Raw genomic sequence first — 19,891 nt, 5'->3', positions numbered from 1 at the left:
GAAAAAACAAAATGTGTAAAAACAACAACAACAACAAAACCCAACCCAATCTGGTGAATCCTAATTTAGTTTCTAATTTGTTGTATTTTTTTAGATAATTGTTTCAACTTTTCACATAGCTCCAGCAATAGTAATAAATCAGAGCAAGAGCATGCTTTCCAAAGCTGACAGTTTCCCACCAACCTCCTCCCACTTTTCCCCCAACCCACATATAGGTGAATGGCCTAACTCATCATCATCATAATGGCAAATGCCAAAAATGCGTGGTGGACGTGGCCTCCTTGCAGATCGAGCGCCACACAGATCAATCTCTGGCGAGGCCCTTTAGGTAGTTGGGCTGGAGATTGTTTATGTCCATCACTGGCAATCTTATTGCACCACTGAAGCTGGCAGCAATGTGGGCTTCACAAGCTATGTAGCCATTCCTTGGTACATCTGCTTTGGAGTTCATTGGTCTTCCATTCAAATAATATGTCCATACCAAGAAAGCCTCCAAAACTGAACTAGTGCTGATGGAGGCAACTGTTGCATTCTGCTTTGGATAGCCTCATTTCTGATCTTATTAAGTGGCCTAATTCACCTATAACTGAACAAATTATTCTAAACTGACTACCTGATGTTGCACCTGATATTGTCTAATCTACATTCAGCAGCATGGGTATGGGAGAAATAAGCAAAACCTGAAACATGAATAGGAGAGGAGATAAAATGAAAGAGCATGGAGAGGTAGAGCTGGTTGGAAAAACTTGAAGGTTACAGTTTTAAGTTGGAAAATGCAGTTCCATTGAAAGCAAAATGCTCTGCTAAATTTCACTGAAATTTTGTTTCTGAGGGAAAAAGGGCAAAAAAAAAAAAAGTTCTGACAACATCCCATTTCAATATTTTTGGAGTGAAACAACCCAGTTTTTCCTTTTGAGATTACATTTTGTTTATTTTTTTTGTTTTCTATTATATATTATAATATTAAATCAGCTTTGTTGAAATGGAACTCTTTTTTTCAAATTTTCTTGGAGAATTTCAGTATTTTTGACTTTTGTTCTGAATAGGAATGAAAACAAATTTCAAAATCAAAATAGTGAAACACACTATTCATTTTAAAAGCCTTAGTAGAGCTGTGCAGAAAACTATAGTCTGGGTTCTTTCTTCACAATCCACCCACCAAACAACCATATTCATGCAGCTGGATACATTCGGCACATAAGGGTTTAATTTTGTATTCATCAGCTGTTTCTAGGAGAATTGCCCTCAGAGGCTGGGTAGGCGAAGAGTCCTCAGAGACAGACAGATTTTCTCGAACTGTGCAAGAAGAGAAACATTCTATGTGCACTTTGGAAGGGAAAAAGAAAGAAGCTGCACTACCCAACTGTCAATGTGTGTGGTACCAGAAAACAAAATGAACCATAATACACAGTAAGCATAAGGTATAAAACTATCTACCTAATCAATCATCCGAGTGACAAGTACCCTTTATTCAGACACAGAGCTACAAATTATACCCTCTCTAGGAAAAGCCTGACACACAGGAGCCAGGAAGTTCAGTTCCTCCAAATCATTCTACCAGGGGGCAGTGTTTCCCCTCACAACCCACATAGCAAGCAGAGGGTGTAGCATCTCCTTAGATCTTGGGAAACCTGTACATACAAATATAGGAAATGCTATAGTGGATCAAAGTCCATTTAGTCCAGTATCCTGTGGACAATACCAGATGCTTCAGAGGAAGGCGTAAGAATCCTACAGTAGGCAGATGTGGGGTACTCTTGCCTCCTACATAGGTCTCATCCTGATTTCCAATCAGGATTGGTTTAAGACCTGAAGCACAGGTTATCTATCTATCTATCTATCTATTAATAGAGGGCAGGAATATAGATACAGAGACTAAGGGACTTCCCATCCCTGGATTTCTCCCATTGACAAGGGCAGCATGGATTTTAGTGGGAATTTAGCCTGCAACTAGTATGTCCATATTACAAACAGACAGTTACCAAAGCACTGTTTCAATGAAAGCAGTGATAATGGATTGCAGCTAGTTTGTTAAATGGTTGCTGTTGACATTCAAGATATAATAATGATTTTCAAAGCACATCTACAATTGCTCCTAGAGTCTCCCTGATTTTTCCAGCTACAGTTTGTTTAGTTGTTTTTTATCTCAGATATTCAACCTTGACAAAATTGCATTTTGTGGAAAAACACATAGCTAGAATGTGTGTGAGAGATGCACATGTATTTTCCATACAATATAATAGTTAATACCTTGTCCTATTGGAGGGGTGAGACTACCCCAGAGTAGAAGAAGCAAGTACAGGGTCACCAGGGTACTGATTTTCTGTAAATATTTAATGCTGATTAAAGTGAGGTGCTGAAATCACAGCAGAGCCAGGCACAGTGTGAGTAGGTGCTCTGAAAGCTTTCTCCTATAGCTCTGCCAGTGCACTTCAGTCCTCATCTGCTGCATCTTTGCTTGTTCAGTGCTAATCTTGGCACTCACCGCAGAAAAGACTGTCAATGATACCAGTCTGCACAGTGGTCTTGTGATGTACAGTAAAATATACAATACAACGGGATGAGACAAGATTCCTTTTTACTTGTGACCTTGTTAGGATTTCGAACCTGGGTCTCCAGAAGTAAAATACTAATGATTAACAATTGATTAGACTAGTGTATCAACCTTAGATGATTACCAAGAACAGTAATTGTAATTTGCACCTTAACCTTGCCTTTAAAATATATCCACAACATTGTGACTCTATTTTGCTTTGTTTTTCCCGAATGGTATGAAAGGTATCTAATGACTGGTGAGAATAAAATTTTACTCTGCATTTTAATTACCACAAAAACTGATATGCGCCTTTAAAATTGTCTTTTAGTAATATAAGAAATTCCTACTTTCACTTGCCATCTTGCGAATGGTTCATCATCAGCCATGAAGTGCGCAGCCTCTGTTTCTGTGCTGTTCAGAACAGGAATCTGGCAGTCAACGGCCGTAGAGCTGAGAAAATCTGCTTTTGTGGGTTCTTGTTCTTTTGGTATCCAATTGCCATTGAAATGCTACAGAAGAAAATGTATGCAGGCAGAAGCCAGATACAAATGAATTCCACTTGTCAGCACATATTTATATTTCTAATTCATAATGTAAAGAATTTAGCCTTGAGAAGCAAATCTCACCTCCCCCTCCAAGGCTGCAGAGGGCCCCAGAAAAAGCAGAATCAGTGTGGTTCTGCTACACAAGGGAAACCCCATTCACTGTGTGCCATATAGCCTGGCTCCATCTGAGACACCTGAGTAATGGGATTCGGCAGGTGTGAGGCCTGTCAGAAGAGTAGAGTGAGGTGGGACCTGCTGGAAATCCAGCAGCCATTGCCTCCCAGGAGCAGCAGACCTTACAACAGGCTTCAGAACTGTGCTGTAACCATTCCAAGTGCCCACTACCTCCTCCTGGCTATTCAGGCTTGGAACAGGGTATAGCCCTTTCTGACTTCAACAGGTCACTTGTGTGGGTAAGTTGCGTAGAGTTTGCCCCAATGTATCGATGGGAACAGCTTCATTTTGAAAAATAATCTATCCTGTCACTGTATCAAGGAAGCCTACTTTAACTACAATTTAAATATATTTCACATTCAAATACATTTAGAAATACAGCCATGCATACAGATTCCAGATGCACAAAATGAGAAATAATACTGTGATTTTAGGCCTCATTGAATGAGGGTATAGCTGAGCCAAATAAGAGCTAAACAAAGTTTGCAGAAAAAAAGAATGGTGAGAATATACTGCTTTGGCTCACTTATGACCCAATCATGTTAGATTGGCTTCAGCTCCCGTTGCTTACAACGTATATGCTTGCACCGGGAGCTGAAGGTGTTCTGCACCTGGTAATGACAATGGGATAGGAGGGGACTCAGGCCCAGATCCTAAAAGGTATTAGACACCTAATTTTCATTGAAATCAATTTCAATGATTCTATGGACTATGATTCTAGGGACTGTGATTTTATGATCTGGGCCTCTGGGCCTTACAGGATTGGGTGCTTTTACAAATGTAAGCACATAAATAGTTCTACTGTATTGCTGATTGACTTTGCGCTCCCACGGTACATTGCTTACAATCAGTCTGGTGACCTCACAGTGCAGATCTGGAGAGTCTCTGAAGCTGAGGCCAAACACCCGGATCCTGTTACAATCAGAAACTCGTATATCACAGAGACCCCTGTTTTCTAAGTCTGTGATCTCCAGCGTGTTCTCTGAAAGGGTGAAATAAACATAGAACTTTAGAGAGAACCAGTTTCTGAAAGGGTGAAATAAACATAGAACTTTAGAGAGAACCAGTTAAACTCATTTCATTTTTATTAAATTGTTCTTACTGTTGCCCTGCTTTTTTTCCCAAACGCTTTCCCTTGTATTCATAGCTCATATCCCTGTTATATGTGCTTTGAAATATCAATACAAATAGCACAGCCGTACACGGGTAGCAGCAGCAGCAATCAGCATCGAAGGGGATGTACCTCTGGTCAGACAGTGATCCTATTGAACACACAGTGCTGCTAGGCTGATATCAATGAGTTTTCTGCAACTCATTTAATCAGTTAGCTAAGAGATTTCACTTTTAAAGGAGCTGTGTATGTAATAATATTAACCAACCTCACAGGCTTGTTGTGGCAGTGAGGGTTAAGTCATTAATGGGTGAAACTTAACTCTGCAAACAGCCAGAACTAGGCCTAGTATCACTTAAAGTCATACTTAAACCCGATTTTGAGGGCTTAACTGGAATAGAGGGTATTTCTACACAGCAAATTAAAACACACAGCTGGCCCATGCCAGCCATCTTTGGCTCCCGGGACTCGGGTTGTGGTGCTTGTTTCATTCCTGTGTAGACTTCCAGGCTCAGGCTGGAGCCCAAGCTCTGGGATCCTCCCACCGCACAGAGTCCTAGAGCCCAGGCTCCAGCCCGAGCCCGGAAGTCTTCACAGTATTGAAACAGCCCCATAGCCCGAGCCTCTTGAGTCTGAGTTGGTTAACACAGGCCAGCTGCGGGTGTTTTGTTGCTGTGTAGACGTACCCTTAAATGCTGCATAGTCCTTGCTGTCCCTCTGCACCAGGTGAAATTTAACTCATTGATGTTTGTAAAGTGCTTTATGATCCTCAGGTGGGTGGCGTGACAGAACTACTGAGTTTTATTGCCTTTTGGGCTTCCTTATTCTATGGTGGAATCACTGGCCAAGGAATATACAGAAAGAGAATATTTAAATCGTTAGCATATTGAGTTAAAGTCCAACCCAGGTATTTACCTTTTTTCGGATGTAAATTTCCCTTCTAATTTTAAACTAAGTTGTTTCTTTTCTCTTCTATACAGTTGTTGTATATCTGGGCACTTTTAGGTAGTCAGAATGCAATGCCCAAATAGAAATTTAGCCAGCATGCTGAAGTTAATACCTCTACTCTTTCAAAAAGTGCCATGGCAGAGATAAGTGTCAACCCCCATCAGCACAGTATCTGAGCACTTGTCTGTCATCTATTATGACTAGAAAAGGTCAGGATAATAGTTTCATGTTTCATCAGTAAAGATTCATAGAATTTTAAGCCAAAAGGGACCACTATGATCATCTAGTCTGACCTCCTGCATAACGGAGGCCTTAGAATTTCACTGTTTTCTGTATCGAGCCCATAACTTTGGTTTGAGCTACAGCATATCTAAGACAGCACCTACAGAAGCACAGTATTACCTAATAAATGGGTTCTCAAACTGGGGATCGGGACCCCTGAAGGGGTCACAAGGTTATTACATGGGGGGTCGCGAGCTGCTAGCCTCCACCCCAAACCCCACTTTGTCTCCAGCATTTATAATGGTATTAAATATATTTAAAAAGTGGTTTTAATGTATAAGGGGTGGGGCACACTCAGAGGCTTGCTATGTGAAAGGGGTCACCAGTACAAAAGTTTGAGAACCACTGACCTAATACTACAGTATAATGGTACATTGGCTCAGTTCTGATTCAAGGGACAAAATGCCACAAACTGAATTGACAATAGGACGTCCTATGGCACCTATCTTTCCCTTGAAGGATCTCCCATCTAAGAACTGATGGGGACTAATGATGCTTAAATGTGTGATCCCATCAGATCACAGCTCAAGGTGGCATAGCTGCATGTCACTTGTTTTTTGAGGAGGGGAGAAAGCACAGCAAAAGTAGAAAAGAGTAAAAGGCTTCTCCTGTGCTTTTGAAATGCTTTTAACTTTTTTTTGTTAAAGCTTTTATTGCAGTGGCATTAAAAGTGCTGTATTTACAAAAAGAATGTTAAGCTTATTAGCACTCATCAGCTGGTTGAGTAGTTATGTAATATACAAACCTATTAGTCGGAGGTGATGAACAGTTTTGATCAATTGCTTTCTTCTATTGTTAGTGCATTTAAAAAAAACCCACTTCATTGTGTATTTCATGATATTACTAGAGCCTACTAATACTGTTGTAGCTAAGATTGTGTTATTTCCATTATTTCAGATTTGCAAGCTTTTTAGAGCTTAAAAAGCATATTAGGTTATAACCAGATAGGAGAGGGGGAAAGGAATATACTTATATAGCCATTTCCTATACGGGAATAAATGTAGCTACTCCCAGGGTGCCCCCTAAAGCAGGCATGTAGTTTGCAGTAAAGCAAGATCTGCTCTGTTTGTATAAGGTTTGCTCACATCCTGTGCACATCTCAACTATATCAAGTATATGTCAGGGCCAAAGCAAAATTATCCAGCCATGCTAAACGCTCAAATGACTTACACAGTCAGCTTGACGCATTTAGTATTTACTTCACCTCCAGACACCCCTTCGATTATTTCTTAAAATTGATCAGAAGTTAGGTAAGCATGTTCCCATATATATTTATGGTATCTTCTACCTGAAATGGTAGTTCTAAGGATTCCAGATGGTTGAAAATGGGATGAATTTTTGATTATTTTTTTTTTTAATTATCCTGGGTGGTTTTGTTTTGTTTTGTTTTTTAAAAGAATATGTCAAAATTTGAAAATTTTCTACCAGCTCCACTTGGGAGCACCCTAGTACCTCATCATGGAGTTTGGAGTCTAATTTTAGGCATCCATTTATGAAAACTGTGGTCTAGTCATGTGATGATGATTTATGTTGAACTGTGTGAATACCAAAAAGAAAATAAACCTAATGCATTTCAAATTCTTCCAAATTCTGCTTATGTCCAGATTATTTGTTTTTCAAATGTATAAGCCAATAATGTTCTATGAACTTGACTGATAGCAAAAAGGAGAAGCAAAAACACAACTTAATTCAATGCAAAGTGTTCCAAAGTGTTTCACAAATTATAGATGTGTACACTACTGAAATGCAGCCATTTCTGGTGGGAAGGTGCCAACCAGCTGCTGTGCCACATGCGGCATAACAATTAGTGTGCCGGAAATTTAAGAGGTAAATCCTCTATTCTTCACAAAAGTGTCATGGTGTGCAAAGGAGACAGGACTTTGGATTTGAAGGTCTCATTTGAATATTTTTGACATCTGTGTATGAGTTTGGATTCAAATATGTACCTAAGTGTAGGTTCCTATATCATGCTGGTGAGCAGTAATACAATGAAAAATACTATGGGCCCAAGGCTGTAAACAATTATGCTTGTTAGTGTAACAGTAGCCACTGGAATCAGTGGATACTGGCTCACTTCTGTATGTTAGAACTTTCTTTGTAGGACCTGATCCAAGGCCCCGTAGAGTTAATGGGACTTTGGATTAGGCCCATAGTCAGTATCTTTAGGTATATGACTAGTCACATTGAACTCTAAGGGGCTACTTATGTGAAGTTATTCACCTACATTAGTGTCTGCAGGATCAGGGCCTATATGTCCACAACAGAGCTGGATGATGTCTATAGTGAGTATTTTAGTAGATGAATGTTGCCTTTTTTTTCTGTTTGCAAGTTGTTTGTAAATGAGCTTTGGTTCTTATGAACATGTTCACTATTCAAAATTGTTTGAACAAGCTTTTTATGGGTGTTCATGAACTATTCTGTAAGGAAACTAAGGTTTCCCATTACATTTGGTTTTGGTTTTGCAAGATTTAAGTCTGAAACTTCCTGTAATGCCTTCACGCAGCATGGTATAAGGAATTATACACTTACATTTGAATGTTCTGGCTGTTGTCAGACCTCCCATTTTATGAAGTTTTGTAGTATACCTCAGAAAATGGTCTTGTTTAGCCACATGCTTCACTGAATTGCTTTCACTGCTTTGCATTAAAGCAAATAAACTAATCAGCAGGAAAGACTAATCTCCCTGATCTGATCTTCAGGGAACAATATGGATCACTGAGCAAGCAACCTTCCACGGACCTTATGATAAGAATTTGATATCCTTTTAGAATTCAGTTTCTATTGACTTTGTAACTATCAAGCTAATAACCCCACTAACTCAGCCAGGTTTGTGCTTTGGATGGAAAGACCTGGGAGTTATAACAATAGATTAAGGGTGATATTGATGTTTGTCTTTTCAAATGTGTGTGTTATTACATTATCACTATAAAAATTTTAAACTAAAATTGCTATGGAAAGAAAAAGACTTCAAAACTAAACCAGGTTTGTTAACCCTTAAGAATCACTTACAAAACTCTTAGTTAGAAGTCTGCTTTATGTGTCTGTGGAAATCTCTTGCCTTTAACATACATCAGAGTATCTCAGTAGCAAAACCTGTAAGGGTTAGTTCAGAAATGTTTTATTTTAGTTTTTCATGAGGTTTGTATATGCTATGGTGGTGATTTTCCCAAATATGGTCTTTTTGCAGCACTGGTTTGCTCAGTATAAAAGCATCTGGGGTACATTTTTCAAAAGCACATAAGTCCTGTTTTCAAAAGGGACTTTTGAAAATGTTACCTCTAGTGACATCCAGGCCTGGGTTCCTCCTTGCTAAAAATTACAGAGAGTCCTGTGGCACCTTTAAGACTAACAGATGTATTGGAGCATAAGCTTTCGTCTGACAAAGTGGGTATTCACCCACGAAAGCTTATGCTCCAATACATCTGTTAGTCTTAAAGGTGCCACAGGACTCTCTGTTGCTTTTTACAGATACAGACTAACACAGCTACCCCTCTGATATTTGCTAAAAGTTGTTTATTGTGTAGTATTTTAATTCTGAACACTTTCTTCTGCATCCTAGAAAAGCATCTTTCTGTAGGTGTTCAGGGCCCACTTCTGTACATGCCCATTAAGTAATTTTATTCACGTGAAAGGTCCCACTGATGTTAATGAGCCCACTCAAATGATTAAAGTTATGCTCTTAAGAGCGTGTAGTATTGGGCCTTTGTATAGCTGTGTGTGTAAGCTGGGAGGGAGGAATTAATAGTGCTAAAAGCAATTTGCAGATAAATCTGAAAAAAAACCTTAATATCCACATTAAAACATTATTTGATGTAACAGAAAAATATACCAAAGTAATACCCAAATAGTTAACAAATTCCAATATTTTTGCAAAGTTTGATGTACATTTTCATATTCTGTCCACATCTGTTTTCTGAGATACTCATGTAGGCTGGGAAAAATGTATTAAGTTGAGATTTTGACCCTTAACATAAAAGTTTCCATTTACAGACTTTACACAGCCTCGTCTGCAAAATAAAGTCATCTCAGTGCATAGGCCATACTCCTTTGGAGACACTAGGAATATCAGCTTGAAGGAAGTAAGAATGTATTTTTAGTACATTTAAGCTCTACCAAAAAACCCTGATCCCAGCGGAATGGCAGCAGCATGTTAAACAGCTACATACTGTACACGGGAAACCTGGACACTATGCTCCCGGGGTTTCAAAAATTGGTAGTGAAGGGACATGAATATGATGGGATCAGAGGGTGTTAGCTCCTAGTACATAAACCATTCTGCCTCACTTGTCATCTTTGTGTGTGTTTGGAGAAAGTGTGGGAGCATCTATTATACTGGCCAGTCACAGGAAATGTTCAAAAATTCACAATCAGCTGAATAAGAAAGAAAAATCAGATGGTGGAATGGTAAAGTGGAGTCAGTAACAAGAAGAGGGACTTTGGGAAAAAGAAATGAATATTTTTAAGACAAAAGGCCTGATTTTCTCTCATGTATGCTAGTGCAAATCAGCCCTAACTCATTTGAAGTCAATGAAATTACATGGGTGTAAGGGAGAAGAGAATCAAGTCCATTATCTTCAATTTAGAAGAAAGAAGTCTTCCAAAAGAATCATGCCCATTTAAGAATTGCAGTGTTTCATCATAATAGAATGGTCTTTTGGCCAACAAGGCTTAAATGGTAATCAGTGTGATGTCCACTATTTCCACTTTACTCAAGGATATGTCAGCATTTCTTTTAAAAGACAATTTTTTGATAGGTTGCTATAACTTGTCCCATTAAAAATGTATTTCAGCCTACACACAGGTATATGTGGTGATTTCCAAAATTACCCCAAGATAAGGTGTTTTGGTTTTAGATTTAAATTACTATAGGAAAACCAATTTCTAAAAATTGGATTCAGTTGATTTATGTGAGGGATGTTTTGTGAGTTCAGATGACTATTCCCTACTAAAAGCCAGCACTGTCCTATAAAATACCCTACTCTGTTCATCAAGGGTCTAATCTAATTTCAAAGGACCAGATCTACCCCATTTATCTTCATTGAATAGCATCTTACTGTGCAGGCTGTTCTACTGATTTCCATGGGGCTACTAGTAGAATAAAGTACTACCTAACACGAGTGTGGGTGGCAGAGTCTGGGCCAATGAGAGAGAGATGAGACTCCATGAACAGCTACTGCCTTTCTGTATAAAAATCAAGGTAAATTAAGTTTGAAAAATTAACTATTTTTCCATTCAGTGTTTGGTATGCAGTGTATAGCCTAATTTATGCACAGAGAATGTCCATGACCCAATGCGCCATAATGGCCTACTCAGAGCTGCTATGATCTATCATATCTATAAACCACATATTAAATGTGCCAAAGAGTATGTATTTACTTGACAGACGAATGGCCCTTAAATGATTTCCACAGCCCGTCATGATCTGGAGATTAAGGACCATGGAGCTGATAGCAGTGAAAGCACCATATTTATTTCAAAGTCAATATGTTCTCATATAAAATCTCAACCATAGATTTTTTTAACAAATAAAATCTGAAGATAGCACCCTTCCCCTTAGGACTCAAAGCACTTTCAATCTTCCCTTTTAATTCTCCCTTCTGTTTTGTTCTATAACATAAACATTGAGAGCAAAATAATATGTTGGTCAGCTTTAAGCTTCATTGCCCATGATATTCCATCCTTGGCTATCTTTGTACTCCATCTTTGGCCAGAGGAGTCAGAAGGGCTTAATAGATCTCATGTGCTATCTGTGCTACAAGACCGTTGAAAGTCTTCATTCCAAAGTTTTCCACTTTGGTAGCTTTAATTCAGCCCCATAGCATTATATAATATAGATTTTGTTTTTCATTAATATTCTGTAATTACAGCTGCAGTAAAAGAACAAGATTTGGGCCCAAATCAGTATGATAAAATTAAAAATGGTCAATATAACTATTTAAAAAATAACACCACATAACTCATGTAACTGCTATTATAAGTGGCTACAGGGGACCTGTTTGGCTCTGATTCAGAGCTCTAAAAATTCAGCTAGATCCCAACAGCTTCTTAGCAGAAATGCTGAAATCAAGAGGCATATTCACATCTCAGTATACAAGGGTTTAAACACCCGGCTCCTTCACCTTCATATGAGAATGATACATTCCTAAATATGGTGGGTTAGCATTATCTTCTTGTCTTCCTGTAATATGTTTTAAGACATTTATTCTTTTTCTTTGATAGCTGGAATTTTTTCCCCTAGAACTTTCCACATTTGAATTGAAACTTGCAACCAGAGCTCTTAAGGTGTCATTACCTCAGTTAAACTGATTTGTCCTTATTATTCCTCATTACCTTTTATTTTGTAATTGCTCTAGAGAGCTTTATAGAAGCTGCATATAATATCCATCTATGTGTACTTTACTGGTTATGAATTTTTTTATAGTCAATGTGGTCAATGTATAGAAATTGGAGGCGCCAACCTGATTTGTTAACCATGATAATTGGATTCTCCATTTAATTACAGGTGGTAATGACATTTTAAGCACCTTCTACAGGTGTTGGGAGTTTTTATTAAATGTGAAGCAGCATTAAGAAAGTCTAAGCTTCTGGAGCACTGCCAAATTTCAGAGGTGCCTTTCAACTCTAAATTGCAGTTTTCATTTGAGGATAATTATAACTCTGGCCACCTGGACAGCTCCTTGTTGAAATCAACATTACATGATGAGTAAATCTACAAGAAACATTCAGCTCTAGTGAATTCAAACATGTTTAAATGCTGAATTATTTGAAATGTGTTCTGGGTTGTGTTTTCATTCCTTAAAAATATTATATGCACACCTTATTTTCCTGTACCCTTCAGTGATACACATTTCCAATGTCAGAAACACATTGTCATGTACTGACACTAGGGGTAGGATTTTGGTGAGTGTGAGACAAGAAATTTCAAATATGCTCCTGGTATTTTTCTCTTTGCTGTTATGACAATTTTAAGGTATGCATGCAAATTCTGAGAAAATTTAAGAAAATTATACTATACTTTGTTCTGCAGCTTATGGGTACAGATAGGTTCAGATCAAGGACTCTCCTTCTGCTTCATTATTCATGTACCTTTTCCGCTTTGGTAACTTCTTCCAGAGAGTGGAATTTAAATAAGCACCACAGAGGACAATCTCCATTCCAATATTAACATACACTTTATTGTATTTTGGGTCTTGCACCTCTTAAAGCAAGCGTGAGGCAACTTTGTACTTTCTCCTATAGAAACCCCATTCCATTCTTTCCTCCTCCTTAACTTCTAGACCTTTTATTCTCTGAGTGTATTGTAAATCTGAGGCTTATGCTATTTGTCCTTGTCCATGAGTGACTGTACAAGTGTTCCTGAACAAGCTAGAATTAGGCTTGCGTGACTTGCAAGTCAGTTGGTTGATACTTTTTCTGTTAGCATATACATCTTTACTGGTGTGGGGGGTATTTTTAGTTCTTTGCCACCAGGAGTGTTTTCTGGTGTGAAAACCTGACCCTACTGATGTCTTTGGGATTTTTCCACTGCAATACTCCCATTGACTTCAGCAGGAACAGGAGTTCACCCATAGTATCTTAGAAGAGGTTGAGATAAAAAGAGAGAGAGATACTCAGTTCTGTGAACTGAAGATAATATTTTAACTGCTGTTTAACATAACACAGCATTGCTGTTTAAATTGCTCCCTTCTACTGTGTGACACTGTAGCACTCGTCTCTGTGAATAGGTTTTATGCAGGCTTGGCAGAATTTAATTTTTATTTTTTAAAGACGTTTGATGGATAATGCCAATGTTTATTTTTATGCATTTTTTTCTATTTTTATTGATTTGAATTTTCACGGTTGCAGGAAATTGGGGGTGGTCAGACAATTATTTAATGGCAGTAGTAGATGATGGGATTCAAAAAGCTAAAGCTTCATAATAATTAAAACACAAATTGTTAACCTCATGTCAAAGTAAATAGCCTTAAATCAAACTCTAATAAGTTCTCAAGCAGCATTTCCTCATTTGGCCTATCTGTAAATTTCAATTATTATCGATGGAAATACTTTTTCATTAGTTTGTGTGTGCACAGTGAAACTCACATATACCGATATTTATTGATAAAAATCAAATTCTTCCAGGCCTTATTTTATGTCGAAACACAATCTTCTCTTAACATTTTTGTCCATTAAATGTTAAAAAAAAAAAAAAAAAAAGCCCTATGTCAATGAAATGTTAAACAAGTAGAGATTAAATCATAAAGTCAGTGACTGTAAAAGTTAAACAGCAACATTAACTTTGGCACGTTTATACTAAACACATTAATTTCATAGGTTCATAGATTGCAAGGCCAGAAGGGACCATAATGATCATTTAGTCTGTGCTCCTGTATAACACAGGCCATGGAACTTCCCCAAAACAAATTCTAGACCATCTCTTTTAGAACAAACATCCAATCGCGATTTTAAAATGGTCAGTAATGGCGAATCTACCAAAACTCTTGGTAAATTGTTCCAATGGTTAATTACTGTCACCATTAAAAATTTGCACCTTATTTCCAGTCTGAATGTGTCTACCTTCAGCTTTCAGCCATTGGATTTGTTTATAACTTTCTCTGCTAGACTGAAGAGTCCATTATCAAATATTTGTTGCCTATGTAGGTTCTTATAGACTGTAATCAATTCACCCCTTAACCTTCTCTTTGTTGAGCTAGATAGATTGAGCGCCTTACATCTATTGCTATAAGGCAGGGTTTCTAATCCTTTTAATCATTCTTGTGGCTTTTCTCTGAACCTTCTCCAATTTATCAACATCCTTCTTGAATGAGACCAGAACTGGACACAGTATTTCAGCAGCAGTCGTACCAGTGCCACATACAGAGGTAACATAACGTCTCTCCTCCTATTCAAGACTCCCCTGTTTGCATCTAAGGGTATGTCTACACTATGAAATTAGGTCGATATTATAGAAGTCGATTTTTAGAAATCGATTTTATACAGTCGATTGTGTATGTCCACACTAAGCATATTAAGTCAGTGGAGTGCGTCATCACTACCGTAGCTAGCATCGACTTACAGAGCAGTGCACTGTGGGTAGCTATCCCACAGTTCCCGCAGTCTCCCCTGCCCATTGGAATTCTGGGTTAAGCTCTCAATGCCTGATGGGGCAAAAACATTGTCGCGGGTGGTTTTGGGTACATGTCATCAGTCGCCCCTCCCTCAGTGAAAGCAACGTTTCGCGCCTTTTTTCCGTGCAGATGCCATACCACGGCAAGTGTGCAGCCCGCTCAGCTGAGCTCACTGACACCGCCGCTGTTGTGTCCTGGGTGCTGCTGGCAGCAGACAGTGCAGTAGGACTGCTATCCATCGTCCTCCACCGCGTCTGCTGCAACTCTGCTCTCCTGCTCTTGCCTCGATAGCGAATTTCTCCATGTTGTCTGTCATGGGCTCCCAGGTATGTGTGTTCTTCCTCAAGAAATGTGTGCGGTGCTATCCGTTGTCCTCCACCACTTCCGCTGCAACTCTGCTCTCCTGCTGTCCTGCAGACACCATACCACGGCAAGCATGGAGCCCGCTCAGCTCACCGCTGCTGCAGTGAGCATTGTAAACACCTCGCATATTATCCTACAGTATGTGCAGAACCTGCAAAAGCAGGCGAGGAGGCGATGACAGCGCAATCATGATAGTGATGAGGACATGGACACAGACTTCTCTCAAAGCACGGGCCCTGGCAATTTGGACATCATGGTGGTAATGGGGCAGGTTCATGCCATGGAACGCCAATTCTGGGCCCGGGAAACAAGCACAGACTGGTGGGACCACATAGTGTCTGCAAAACTTTCACATGCGTAAGGGCACTTTCATGGAACTTTGTGACTTGCTTTCCTCTGCCCTGAAGCGCAAGAATACCAAGATGAGAGCAGCCCTCACAGTTGAGAAGCGAGTGGTGATAGCCTCTGGAAGCTTACAATGCCAGACAACTACCAGTCAGTCGGGAATCAATTTGGAGTGGGCAAATCTACTGTGGGGGCTGCTGTGATCCAAGTAGCCAACGCAATCACTGAGCTGCTGCTATCAAGGGTAGTGACTCTGGGAATCGTGCACATCATAGTGGATGGCTTTGCTGCAATGGGGTTCCATAACTGTGGTGGGGCATTTAAAAGGAGGGGCTGCGGTTTTCAGGTGAATGTACAGCACAATCCAAATGCACCCCCGCACACACACCCAATTCTCTGGGATGATCACTTCACCCCCACACACACCTCATGGCTAGTATCAGGGAATATCCCTGTCAGCCAAACACGAACAGCTCAGCATGAATGGGCCTCCCCCCACCGCGTGGCTAACAGCAGGGATGTTGCTTGAATGCCACCAAAGCCCAGGCCCATTCGCTGCAATGTTTTGTTCTGCAATGATTCCAGACTACTTGCTACTGGCTCGGTGTGGTAAATTAATCATTAAACACACTTGCTTTTCAACCCTGTATTATATTTACAAAGGTACACTCACCAGAAGTGCCTTCTCTGGCTTCATGGTCCGGGATCCCGCCTTGGGAAGGTTGGGAGGGTATTGGCTCCAGAGTGATGAACAGTTCCTGCCGGGGAGAAGGGATTCTCCGCTTGCCTGCTGTGCGCTATCCTCAACCTCCTCCTCCACAAAATACTCATCCCTGTTGCATAAGACTCCCCCCTTTCAGGTGTCCACGGACAGTGGTGGGGTAGTGGTAGGGGCCACCCCTAGAATTGCATGCAGCTCATCATAGAACCGCCATGTATGGGGCTCTGACCCAGAGCGACCATCTGCATCCTTTGTTTTTTGGTAGGCTTGCCTCAGCTCGTTAACTTTCACGTGGCACTGCTGTGTGTCCCTGTTGTAGCCTCTGTCCATCATGCCCTTGGAGATTTTGGAAAATATATTGGCATTTTGTCTTTTGGAACGAAGTTCTGCCTGCACGGATTCTTCTCCCCATACAGCGATCAGATCCAGTACCTCCTGTTCGGTCAATGCTGGAGCTCTTTTGCGATTCTGGGACTCCATTGTCACCTGTGCTGATCAGCTCTGCATGATCACCTGTGCTGATCAGCTTGCCACGCTGGCCAAACAGGAAATGAAATTCCAAAGTTCACGGGGCTTTTCCTGTCTATCTGGCCAGTGCATCTGAGTTGAGAGTGCTGTCCAGAGCGGTCACAATGGAGCACTCTGGGATAGCTCCCACGGGCCAATACCGTCAAATTGCGTCCACACTACCCCAAGTTCGACCCAGTGAAGTCGATTTTAGTGCTAAACCCCTCACTGGGGAGGAGTACAGAACTTGATTTTAAGAGCCCTTTAAGTCAACAAAACAGGCTTGGTCATGTGGACAGGTGCAGGGTTAAAATGACCTAACACTGCTAAATTTGACCTAAACTTGTAGTGTAGACCAGGGCTAAGGATGGCGTAATCTCTTTTGGCCACAGTCTGAGTGTCGGTGGGAGCTCATGTTCAGCTGATTATCCACCTCCACCCCTCCAATTTTTTTCAGAGTTACTGCTTCCCGGATAGAATCCACCGTCCTGTAAGCATAATCAACATTCTTTGTTCCTAGATGTATGTATTTAGTACATTTAGCTGTAATAAAATGCATATTGTTTGTTTCCACCAAGTTTACCAAGTGATCTAGATCACTCTATATTAGTGACCTGTCCTCTTCATTATTTTCCACCCTCCCCCCAATTTTTATGCAATCTGCAAACTTTATCAGTGATGACTTTGTTTTCCTCTAGGCTATTGATAAAAATGTTAAATAGCAGGACCCCACTAGAAACACACTCGCTCGATGATTCCCTATTTATAATTACATTTTGAGACCTATCAAATAGCCAGCTTTTATTCCATGTAATGTGTAATGTCTGCTATAGACCACCAGACCAGGGGGATGAGGTGGATGAGGCTTTCTTCCGGCAACTAACAGAAGTTGCTAGATCGCAGGCCCTGGTTCTCATGGGAGACTTTAATCACCCTGATATCTGCTGGGAGAGCAATACAGCGGTGCACAGACAATCCAGGAAGTTTTTGGAAAGTGTAGGGGACAATTTCCTGCCGCAAGTGCTGGAGGAACCAACTAGGGGCAGAGCTTTTCTTGACTTGCTGCTCACAAACAGGGAAGAATTAGTAGGCGAAGCAAAAGTGGATGGGAACCTGGGAGGCAGTGACCATGAGATGGTCAAGTTCAGGATCCTGACACAAGGAAGAAAGGAGAGCAGCAGAATATGGACCCTGGACTTCAGAAAAGCAGACTTTGACTCCCTCAGGGAACAGATGGGCAGGGTCCCCTGGGAGAATAACATGAAGGGCAAAGGGGTCCAGGAGAGCTGGCTGTATTTTAAAGAATCCTTATTGCGGTTGCAGGAACAAACCATCCCGCTGTGTAGAAAGAATAGTAAATATGGCAGGCGACCAGCTTGGCTTAACAGTGAAATCCTTGCTGACCTTAAACGCAAAAAAGAAGCTTACAAGAAGTGGAAGATTGGACAAATGACCAGGGAGGAGTATAAAAATATCGCTCAGGCATGCAAGAGTGAAATCAGGAAGGCCAAATCGCACTTGGAGTTGCAGCTAGCAAGAGATGTTAAGAGTAACAAGAAGGGTTTCTTCAGGTATGTTAGCAAGAAGAAGAAAGTCAAGGAAAGTGTGGGCCCCTTACTGAATGAGGGAGGCAACCTAGTGACAGAGGATGTGGAAAAAGCTAATGTACTCAATGCTTTTTTTGCCTCTGTCTTCACAAACAAGGTCAGCTCCCAGACTGCTGGACTGGGCAGCACAGTATGGGGAGGAGGTGACCAGCCCTCCGTGGAGAAAGAAGTGGTTCGGGACTATTTAGAAAAACTGGATGAGCACAAATCCCTGAGGCCGGATGTGCTGCATCCGAGGGTGCTAAAGGAGTTGGCGGATGTGATTGCGGAGCCATTGGCCATCATCTTTGAAAACTCATGGCAATTGGGGGAGGTCCCGGATGACTGGAAAAAGACTAATGTAGTGCCCATCTTTAAAAAAGGGAAGGAGGAGGATCCGGGGAACTACAGGCCAGTCAACCTCACCTCAGTCCCTGGAAAAATCATGGAGCAGGTCCTCAAGGAATCAATTATGAAACACTTAGAGGAGAGGAAAGTGATCAGGAACAGTCAGCATGGATTCACCAAGGGGAAGTTGTGCCTGACTAACCTAATTGCCTTCTATGATGAGATAACTGGCTCTGTGGATGAGGGGAAAGCAGTGGATGTGTTATTCCTTGACTTTAGCAAAGCTTTTGATACGGTCTCCCACAGTATTCTTGCCGCCAAGTTAAAGAAGTATGGGCTGGATGAATAGACTGTAAGGTGGATAGAAAGCTGGCTAGATCGTCGGGCTCAATGGGTAGTGATCAATGGCTCCATGTCTAGTTGGCAGCCGGTTTCAAGCGGAGTGCCCCAAGGGTCGGTCCTGGGGCCGGTTTTGTTTAATATCTTTATTAATGATCTGGAGGATGGTGTGCACTGCACTCTCAGCAAGTTTGCAGATGACACTAAAGTGCGAGGCGTGGTAGATACACTGGAGGGTAGGGATCGGATACAGAGGGACCTAGACAAATTAGAGGATTGGGCCAAAAAAAACCTGATGAGGTTCAACAAGGACAAGTGCAGAGTCCTGCACTTAGGCCGGAAGAATCCTATGCACTGCTACAGACTAGGGACCAAATGGCTAGGTAGCAGTTCTGCAGAAAAGGACCTAGGGGTCACAGTGGACGAGAAGCTGGATATGAGTCAACAGTGTGCTCTTGTTGCCAAGAAGGCTAACGGCATTTTGGGCTATATAAGTAGGGGCATTGCCAGCAGATCGAGGAACGTGATCGTTCCCCTTTATTCGACATTGATGAGGCCTCATCTGGAGTACTGTGTCCAGTTTTGGGCCCCACACTACAAGAAGGATGTGGAAAAATTGGAAAGAGTCCAGCGGAGGGTAACAAAAATGATTAGGGGGCTGGAGCACATGACTTATGAGGAGAGGCTGAGGGAACTGGGATTGTTTAGTCTCCAGAAGAGAAGAATGAGGGGGGATTTGATAACTGCTTTCAACTACCTGAAGGGGGGTTCCAAAGAGGATGGAGCTCAGCTGTTCTCAGTGGTGGCAGATGACAGAACAAGGAGCAATGGTCTCAAGTTGCAGTGGGGGACGTCTAGGTTGGATATTAGGAAACACTATTTCACTAGGAGGGTGGTGAAGCACTGGAATGCGTTACCTAGGGAGGTGGTGGAATCTCCTTCCTTGGAGATTTTTAAGGCCCGGCTTGACAAAGCCCTG

The 19,891-nt window shown here is 41.0% G+C and overlaps 1 protein-coding gene across 1 annotated transcript in view; it reads right to left on the bottom strand.

Annotated features, from left to right (window-relative positions):
* Positions 1–19,891, bottom strand: part of LOC128845094 (von Willebrand factor D and EGF domain-containing protein-like) — a 245,872-nt gene that overhangs the window by 105,066 nt on the left and 120,915 nt on the right. The window contains exons 13-14 of the mRNA XM_054043326.1: positions 4,101–4,237; positions 2,884–3,045 (exon numbers count right to left, since the gene is read on the bottom strand). Of these exons, the coding sequence (XP_053899301.1) occupies positions 2,884–3,045; positions 4,101–4,237 (299 nt within the window). The remainder of the gene's footprint in view (positions 1–2,883; positions 3,046–4,100; positions 4,238–19,891) is intronic.

The sequence above is a fragment of the Malaclemys terrapin genome, chromosome 11 (genome assembly GCF_027887155.1).
Source record: "Malaclemys terrapin pileata isolate rMalTer1 chromosome 11, rMalTer1.hap1, whole genome shotgun sequence".
In the NCBI taxonomy this organism is placed as follows: Eukaryota; Metazoa; Chordata; order Testudines; family Emydidae; genus Malaclemys; species Malaclemys terrapin.
The sequence above is the reverse complement of the archived record's forward strand: the minus strand, read 5'-3'. Positions and strand labels throughout refer to the sequence as shown.